The 10,230-nt window shown below is 36.9% G+C and overlaps 2 protein-coding genes across 4 annotated transcripts in view; both read right to left on the bottom strand.

Moving 5' to 3' along the window:
- The window catches only part of LOC115623000, a 97,262-nt gene extending 91,778 nt beyond the window's left edge, over positions 1 to 5,484 (bottom strand). For 2 of the 3 annotated variants that reach the window (XM_030517160.1, XM_030517162.1), the window contains exon 1: positions 5,196 to 5,484. The gene's annotated coding sequence lies outside the window, so the exon portion shown is untranslated. Of the gene's footprint in view, positions 1 to 4,210; positions 4,318 to 5,195 lie in introns of those variants that run through there. The other variant, XM_030517161.1, reaches the window with a different exon arrangement.
- A 2,802-nt stretch (positions 5,485 to 8,286) lies between these two features.
- On the bottom strand, positions 8,287 to 9,265 carry LOC115622270. The gene is made up of 2 exons (XM_030516172.1): positions 9,242 to 9,265; positions 8,287 to 9,183 (listed from the first exon to the last, which is right to left on the bottom strand). Exons 1-2 carry the CDS (start codon positions 9,263 to 9,265, stop codon positions 8,287 to 8,289), a joined length of 921 nt encoding a protein of 306 aa, XP_030372032.1.
- Positions 9,266 to 10,230: the final 965 nt, after the last annotated feature.

Below are 10,230 nucleotides of genomic sequence, written 5' to 3'. Positions count from 1 at the left end.
AATGGAAATACGCACTTGTCTGCGCACCAACGCGTAGGCCTTTTATCATATACATGTACCCGTACACATATACATATATATGTATATATAGCGCATCCCACCCAATGCAATCTAGCCGAGCAGACCTTAACGATTCCCCGATTCCCACAGAACAGAAGTATGTATACAATAGAATTGACATTGACAAAAGAATCATAATGATCAATATTCTTTACTTTTTTGAATGCACTAGATGGGTTCTTCTCAAATGGTTATTCCACTCAGTATCATTCTATGAAATAGCATCTAGCTTTGAGGGAAATTCCAATAAGCAGACTAGCTTGAATGGGCAGGAGTTATGGCCAGACAGGCAAATAAGCTGCATACTAATATATCAGATTTTACAAGTATGTGATAAATCAGTTCATTTGAAACTAACAAGAATTGTCTGTGAATTTTTTTTTTTTACAAAGAGCATCTTTGCGTTTTAAATGTTCAAATGATTTGCATGTGGGACCGGCGTTTGCAAATCCAAAGGCACTATGGACATCGGCTCATTCTATGGATTTAAGTAAATGCCACAACAGTTTGTTCCACATAAGCGGACAAACATCGTCGAAGTGTTTGTGTACAGTTTGTGGGGCGGATCCAAAAGAACGGTAGTTATAGTCGTCTTCAAAATTAAATCTACTGTGCATCGTAGATGTCTTTTTTTTGGCTCGAGTGAAGCATCGATAGACGCCTGGGTTTTGGAAACAGCAAAGACCTTATTGACCAAACTTGGCCAATAACTACATTATACTTAAGCCCTATTCTATTCATTAAATTTCATGCAAATCGCCGAATTATAAAAGTTATTATTAATTATAGAAGAAGTTTTTTTTAAGTAACAGGACATTTTACTGTCAGGCTGGCTCGACTGTAAACTCTCTCTTGAAAATGAAAACGTTGCTTTGGAAGGATCGTTATGTGGGGACTGTTCTACTGTGTCCTGGATCTTCACATCGTATGAAATGGGATCTTAAGCAGATCAAATGATAGCATAAAATTCTGATTTGAAACAAGGAATCATATAAATTCTGAATGGTTTCAATTTTAGTTTAAATTTTTTTCAATATAATAATTTTTTTATGCTAACTTTTTTAAATATATGTACGTATAGACGACACAGCTCGATCATCTGTTGGTCTCTTCTTCCATAAGAATATCGAGATTCTTTGAATACGAGTTGGCCCTCCCACTTCCCTTATCACTACGCTGTCAAAGTTCTTTAAAAAATATTAAGACATTAATGCAATTGGTTCAAATATAACTCAATTTTTCACTTATTATGATTATGTTTTTGTTGTACATTAAAACTCAAATATATAAAAATTTAATTTTATTGGCCATTTGATTTGAACAACTGATCGATGCTATCAATTGAAACATAATAATAATTTAGAACCTGAACGTGGTATATAATTCATGAAATCATCGTTATATTTCAACCAGTTGACTGGTGAGTGCGTGTATGATTTGTATTGACTTGCTTGATAGCACACACACACATACACACACGCACACTCACCGACTGAAGTGACGAAAACATCACTTGGCTATTATAGCAACAAGGGGCCTCCAGTGGCCGGCTTTACGGCTCCGTCACTTCAAACGCCAAGCCGTCGTCGTCCCCTAACGGCGCTCCCGCTTAACTATTCAGCAAGTACGTGCATGCGCTTAAACTTTTATTGACAATTCAAAAATCATTTATTTAACCGCTCTCTATGCATAATTGTTTGTTTGTTTGTTTGTTTGCTTTGCGTAAGTTGGCGCTGAGTACAGGGTGCTCGTTTCTAAAAATACTAATGACGCCTTACTGTCGTTTATCTCAAAACATGCACAAAACCTGATCGATCTGTGGTTATATTTTCGAATTATTGTGGTAGGTTCAGTGAAAAAAAGCCCAGTATTACTTGTTTTCAAGAATCTGTAAGCCAGGTTTAATGGGTCTAGCTATTATACAATTCAAGTTCAGACATGTCTCGAGAGACTCAGCTTTTCCCATCGATCGAAAATGTAACATCCTTTGAACGCTCAAGCACAGGGTAAATAAAATATTTCTAAAAATAGTAGCAACAGCAACGTGACGGTTTTTCGTTATTTGTGTAATATCCGATACTCTTTTCTAACATCAATATAATTAGGTTGTAAACATGGCAACCACATTCCCCTTTCTTTATATAGTAAGCCCATCTGACACACCTCGTTCAAAAGACCGATGAGGTCTTCTTTATTTTCTTGTCCCAGCACCATTCCAGCACAGACACACTTCAATCAGTGCTCAGAATATCAATGACAATGCGTCAAGTAGCTTGATACTAAATAGCAGCATTGGTGAAGGCTAAGGTTGAGGTTAGCCCCAAGCAACGTGTTTATAATTAGACAGATGCCGCATTCGCTGCATTAGCCCGCCGATGGACTCCGCAACTTGCGAACGGCAAGTCCACCTTTCCATAGTCGGTCCGATGGCTTGATTTGCTCTTTCATTTGTCTTCATTGAGTATCGATTTCGTTAACATTTGATTTCGTTACGCTTTCAGTTTCGCAGCCAGCCGCAGTAAAAAGTACCCATTTCTATCTTTGTGTGTGTATGTGTGTGTGTGTATGTGTGTGTGTGTGTGTGGTTGTGCGTAGGCCTACGTTAACCGGGTTGAGGTTATGAGCCGACCTGTCAATTAACTTGGTTCGCTTTTCCTTTTTGGCTCGCCTTTTCTCAACAGCTGTTTGCGTATTATTTTACAATTTGCTGTTCGCTTTATTTACCTGATTATTGTTGTTATTCGGAAACCTGTTTGCGGTTTTAATTGGCAGCCCCGCATTGTTGAAACTAAACCGAAATTATGAGCAAAAATCGGTTTCACACCACCAACAAATTGCAGTTTGAACCTAACGACTACTTTGAGTTTTGAATCATCGGTTGGGTTTCGGTTTATGGCCCGCGCAAATCGTTAAGTTTTTCTGCCCTGCCAAACGTGACAAACATTTACAAAAGCAATTTCATGTAGCTTAAGTCCAAAAGTACGCCCAAGTCACGATTTCTACCGAACCCCAAATTCCTGACATATGTACTATATAGTATGTACATTGTATGTACATGCATATGTAAGTTACTAAATAGCCGAAGGTGCTGTGTATTCATACTTTAGAGTCAATGTTGAACTTGTTAAATTTAATTTCCTTAGTTGTTGTTGTGTAGGTCAATGAAAAAAAAAAAATAAAAACACACTTTTAATTACTCCGACGTTGTTCTTACTAAATGGTTTTTTTATATTTACTTCGAAATCTTTGTTTTACCGAAAGTCGTCTGATCTAAACAAACCGTCTAAGCATATCTTTCGCAACTAAACAATATATGAATTAAGCCAATTTAGATAAGGTCTATCAGCATTAAGTTGTGTCAGGCATATATGCCTTATGCCTTACTCGTATGCACACAAATATAAGGTGGTGGGTTGCTTAACAGACTTTAAAAGACAACACTTATTTGCCAATTTGTCTAAATAAGTATATTAACAACTGTTTTATTTTTTATATAATTCAACATTAATTAGTGAGTATATTCCCATTAGGGAAAGTGATATTTTCATCGCCTGTTGAAATATTTGGGAATTAATACCGATTTTTCTACTTGAATTTAAGCTTCCATTTGCGATAAAAGATAATTGTTTTTTTTTTTTGCTCGATCTTTATGTATGTACCCCAAAGTTTCCATCTTATTTCTGGTGTTGAACTGCAAATTGAGGCTCATTTTTAAAAGTTATTTATCAGCAACACACCGCAATATCTTTTTGACATATTTCTGCTATTTTAAATAACTTGCTAAAAACGTATAATGTGTTCTATATTTTTAAGACCAATACGAAGTTTATTCTTTGAAATAATCTCCTGTTATTACAAACTAATTTGGGATTTACTTTTTAAAGCCAATTTGTAAAACAACAAATTGTATGTTCGAATTATTTGCATGCCAGTAGCTTAGCTCTCGTTATTTTACCTCGATATTTGCATAATGTACATACATATGTATACACTAAGTCCTAAATATTTTAAAAAGTGTCCCATTTGATGTTTGATGTACATTTATGTGCATGGCTAAATATTTGTAGAATGATTAGTTTTAACTAAAATTTGTAGGTACTCTAATATTCGCCTTAAACGCACAGACAGGCAAGTTGTAATGAGCATTTACCCTTCGAATCTTATCAGCTTTTAAGTTTGAGTTTTGAGTTTGTCGGGGCTGCTGTTGATTAACGTGCTCCTATTGTTGTATTGCAGCTGTTGTAGTCGTTTAGTTCCTCTGCCCTTTTCATATGTTTGTATTTTTAATTAGCATTCACATATTAGCGCGACGCTTGCGCTCTGACAACACCAAAACGTACACAAACACACACACTGTCATATGCGCGTACCGAGGCAGCAATAAAAACATATGCAAAAGTAGCGCGTGCTCACTGAATTTCGAATGGGTACCAACGAGGGAGGAAGCGAGACGGAACATTTGCAATAAGCGCGCCAACGGAAACCTTTGGACACGTGAATAACGTAAAACAAAATTTTTGTTAACACAATTTCATTTGTTGCACTTTGTGCTACGTGGATAAGACGAGGAACCCACTGAAAATTTCATACAAAAAAATACATGTACATAGTTAAAATATTAGTGGTTTTCCTGCAACGGCTTTTGAATTGTGCAAAATTACAGAGACTTTACAAATTATACAGTATGAGCATTGCATTATTAGGATGGCCGATCTCTCTGCATAAATTCAATTCCACCAAAGCATATTTCCAAAACATTGCATATTCGATATTTAGAGTGTTGCTGATTTATATATTGTACGTTGAGTTATTGCAAATCAAAATCTGTTGCAGGAATATCAATATTTTTCATATTTCAACTTCACATTTCGATGCGCCACTTGCGCAATTTGACAAGCTGTCAGCTGAGCCTGCACTCGTCAACAAAAACACACCCACACATGCACAAGCACACACGCACACACGAGCAAAACATGCGCTCTTTCTCTCTCTTGTTTATCTCTTTTGCTTGCTTTGGCAGCGATACGCCGAATGTTTTGCACGTTTCTAATTGGTTTCCGTTTATTTATTTTTTGCTAGTTAGCGACGCACAACGCTTCACATTTGGTTTCTAAAGTAGCCTTTTGTTTGCTTACTTTTGTGCAATAAATATATTTACGTGGTGCCTGCACTTGCCGGCATAGCTTTCTTCTGAATTTGGCTGCCACTTTTCGCTTCTGTGTTTACCCGGCCCGCGCGTCTGTCTAAGTCGTTAAATAACTTTATTTTAATAACTTTCCCACCTGTCCATTGCTTGATCGTGGGTCTTAATTTTTTAACATACGCGCCATTAAATGTAACTGCGAACAGTGCGAAAGGCGTTAAATATGCAAAACAATTCGAGTAATAAGTTTTCTAACAATTTTTTTGCGCACTGACACTACGAAAAGAACTCAGCGCGGACTGGCATTGAACTGATCATCAAACACGACCACCAGCTGCTACTGCCAGCAGTATTCAGGCCGGCAGCGCTCGCGCTCTCTTTGATTTGTGCATGTGTGCGGTTGCGTGTGTGTGTACGCTTGTTTTTGAAGGTGGCTCGTGAGCTTGAATTGCTAGTCGTTCAGCTGTGCGATAAATTGTCTTTATATCGAAATATCGATATTATGGCATTTATATTTTACGAAAAAATCGATCGTTATTTTATTGAATTGCTTTCAAATAACTCTATTGCTTTGCGAATAAAAAGTATTAGTATTACAGGAACTGAACACAAATATTATATGTAATTTTAAGCAACACAATTATTTGATTTGATGTAATTATAATTAATATAAGAGATATCCCTTTTGCCAACAAAACAAAGAAAATAAATATCCTATATGGGGATATTTTTTCAATATTGATGGAGTGTTTGTTTTCCTCTCTGTAAATAATTCGGTATTTATCACTTTTTTTTCATTTAGCATACAAATGATGTCATTGGCTTGTCCACTTCAGGTCGAAAAATTATGATCCAATTGTCCCTGAACTTAAAGTTGAGACAACAGAAATTGTATTCATACTTCTACACATCTATATAGATTTACATAAGTATGTGTACACTATTGTCGGTAAGCGTATTATTATGTATATGTGATTTGCCTCATTTAAATTAAATTGGCAAAACGCTGCTCCCGCTCGCAACAACGCTCAACAATTATTTTTAACCCTCTCATTTTCGTTTTGCTTATGTTCCGACTTCCACCGACCGTTGCTCTTAAGCGTATGACTCATAATTATACGAAGGTATGGAGGTATTAAAATAACCTAAATAGCGATAAAGCAACAACAAAGCTTGCAAAATTGCGGATTGGTTCCTAATTTAAAACGCTACTGATAAAAAGCCAAATACCTTTTAAACACTTAAAACGCAGTATACAGATACCTTTCCAACCGTACACATCTTGTTAAACATACATTAGTATACATGAAAATTTAATTTCTTGGGCTGAGCATGAACTTAAAAACTGAACTTAGCTATACTTATGTATACATGAACATTTAATTTCTTGGGCTGAGCATGAACTTAAATCCAATCAAAATGATTCATTATCTTATGGGAGAATTTAGGTTAGAAGCTCCAAAGCACTGTATACAAGTAATTCAGCTTTAATTCGAATTACGAGTATATAGAAACTGGAGTCATTAAAATTCGCCCTTGTTTAATTTACTTTAGGCAAACCTAAAATCATTCATTTCTACAAAGAAATGATTTAGTATTTAGAAGTCATCATTTGTTTTATTGCTCGGGTTGGTTTCAATGACCTCTATATACCAAGATCCCTAGACAACAATTTTGTAGTCGTGTTGTGGCCCTTTAAATTGATTATAAGATATTGACTCTATAAAATCGACAAAATCATCGAAGGAAAGTAAAAAACACAAGAATATATAAATAGTCATTGAAGAGCAATCCTTATATAGTACTTTAAAAAAATATATACTACAGTTATACAAATAATGATAAAGCTTAAAAAAAAATTGAATTAAATGTAAGCTACAAAGTGGCGTTAGTATTCGACTTAAACGACTTAACTGAGTTTATCTTATCATCTGCTGTGTAAGGCCATAAACGATTGTCATAATTAACGATAAGACGAAACACTTGGATATGAAATTAAAGTCGCCCAGATTAGGCATCAGTTGAAACATCGCTCTGGAAGCGATTCGATCAAAAATGTGTGAAAATAAATTTGTCTACACTGCAATTTGTTGCATATTGCTAATCTCTCTGATCAATTACAAATGCATGGTTTCTGCTTCAATAAACACCTCTGAGCCCAGCCCACTCCATAATGGGGAGCTTCATTCGGTTTGGAACCGCATTATTAATGGTGCTCGCGAATTTCAGTGGAGGGTGTCGCAACCGGAGCCTGAAAGTAGTGAGACGATTAAAAAGCGACAGGAGTTATGGCAACGTCTAACGATGGCAAACGTTCTATAGCACTGGGAACAACAAAGGAGAAAAGTTTCAAATCTTGACTAAATCAAAATATTCATATTATATTAAAAACGTTGTTTTAAACCAATAGTTGTAAAACATGCACATTTTAACTGTTGCAAGATTTTAAAAACAGTTTCCGTTTTGGAAAGAAAAAAATTGCGCATAACTTTTGGACGAAAGTTTATAATCTGAGAGCATTTCATTAAACTACTAGTAGTATTATTTGAACCAAATAGAAGCGGTTTATATAAGTATGTATACAATTTTGCACCGTTGACTGAAAGGCACGACTTTCCACACTGTGTGAATCGATTAAGACATGTCCGATAGAGAGACATGTCCGTTCGTCTGTCTGGATGAACGCTTAGATTAAAGAGCCGGGTGAGCCCATATTGATCAAACATTGTAGGCTCTTCTAGTCCCTATTATTTTTTTCTCCAACTCCCCAAATATACATAAAGCTACATAAACTAAACTTTGCATGCGTAATTAACATATAATTGTTGGCTTAAATTTCATAGAAATCTACTAATTCGAAGAAAAACTATTAGAGAAGCAATTTTATTTCAGTATTACGCCCACGCATATAATACAGCGGTGGTCGATTTTTTGAGTAAAGGGCATCTCACCGTTCCTACTACTATAAAACCTGCCTAACTGGTAGCAGCACTCCATTAAGCAAATCAAATATTTTTACAGAGAAAATGTTGCCTTGTCTTCAAATGGCCAATAAAAAAAGCCGAATTTTTATTTACTTGTATTTAGGCATCTTGGAAGCATTTAACGTATTTAGCTAGATCGCAATAGCCCGACTTTTGGTCCCAGAATAGTCCCTTAGGGCAGGTTGTGAGCACCGGTTTGCCAATAATGCAAATGTAGTACTTGCTACAGTCCTCCGGATGCGGCAGATAACTCTGTTTTTCCGATGGACATTTCAGTGAGTTTTCGTCTGCACGCGGCGTACTGTCAGCAGGACGGGATGTTGGCTTAATATGATCTTCTACTGGGGAGGTCGGCAGCGGACTTGTAATATATTGGGTCGAGCTTGTTGAAAGCGTCGTGCTATCGCTACCCACAATATAACAAACGGTCACTGGATTAACAGAAGTTGTCGTAGGCAGAGAAGCGACCGTGGGAGACACACCAATCTCGAGTGCTTCATCGTTATCGCCCTTGTCATTTATATTGGACCATTCACGGGAGTAGCACTCTGCCTCTTCGCTCAGCTGGCACTCGGAACTCTTGTAGTTCCATTGTGTGCCGCGACCACACTGATGGCGATGCAGATGGCCATAGGCGCATATAAAATACAGCTGGCAATTGCGCGGATGCGGCAAAAAGTAGGCGCCAAAGTGACGGCATTCGATATGATGCGGATCATACCTTTGCATAGGATCCACAGGCAGGCCACTGGCTACGTCGACGGCCATGAATACGGGCTGCGGCTTGTTGTGCTGCAAGCTTACATCTGTTGCTGCCGGAGTGAGAGCTCCCAGTTGGCAATTAGCCCGCTCTGGCAAATCGCATAAAGCGCGATCGGCATTGAAGTGCAGGCCTTCCTCACAATAGTGAAGAATTGGGACAACGGCGCATGCAAAGAATCCCTGACAGTCCGTAGGATGTGGCACCAACTCGCCATTTGCACGATCCACACACAGCTGAAATAAAATCAGCCATATTACGCGACCATTTATTAAAATTGGAATAAACACTTACATGGGACATGTCTGCAATTTCCATGGTGGTGCAAAAGCATGGGGAGAGGCAAAGACTTAAAATAAATGCCACATGGCAATTCATAATCATGTTCTTAAATAGTTAACTGTCTGTAGTTTGATTTTTGTGTCTCTTCGCAATTTGTAAATAATTATGAGCTGTCCCCGCTGTGCACAGGCTCTATATATATGCGCATATGTACCTACGGCTATGCGTATATTGTGTGCTAAATGGGGTTGGGTGTGGCATTGATGTCTCGAATTACGCGAACAATTATTGAAACATGAAATATTGTGTATTTCAACCGTCGTTCATCATTTGCGCATTACTTTAAAAACACTTTTTGGAAGTACTTCTCACGCAGCGCATTTTTTGATAACAACAAAGTGTTTAATGATTCAGCTCTGCGGTGCCTAGAATTTCGTTGCATATTTTTAGGCAGTGCATGAAAACACACTCATATTACTCATCCGCCATGTCGCCCAAAATCAGAAGAAATAAGGTTGTAATGTAACATGAGTTTTGTATGAAATGTGTTTCGGTTGGAGCCCGTTGTTCCCGTTTCATCCTGTCTCAGAAATATTTGCTTGTTTAAAACAAATGTAATTTCTATTAAAACAAACATCACCTACTAGTGAGGCTACTCTGAAAATTAATTAAAGAAATAGTAGTTTATTAATGAAAACCATTAAAAACAAACAATTCTACTCAAAAGATAATAAAGTCTTTAATTAGACAAGAATACGAAATCGGCTCGAAGCTTGATATTTTCAAATCGAACCGTCTTAACACTTTTATTGTATGGGGAGGGAAGGTTATAAATAAAGGCCTCAATTGTCTGCTTCTTATGGATGACCCAAATAAGGTGCATCGTGAGAGTTCACCTCAATATTATTACATTATTCAGCTCATCTGAATATTCTTTAGAAGAAAAATAAATTTTTAAATTTATAAAAGAGTTATATTTTTAATTAAAAATTACAACCCTA

Source organism: Scaptodrosophila lebanonensis, unplaced genomic scaffold (genome assembly GCF_003285725.1).
Source record: "Scaptodrosophila lebanonensis strain 11010-0011.00,11010-0021.00 unplaced genomic scaffold, SlebRS2 tig00000043-arrow-pilon, whole genome shotgun sequence".
NCBI classification, from domain to species: Eukaryota; Metazoa; Arthropoda; class Insecta; order Diptera; family Drosophilidae; genus Scaptodrosophila; species Scaptodrosophila lebanonensis.
Note: the sequence above shows the minus strand (reverse complement) of the source record. Positions and strands in the feature narration are given on the sequence as shown.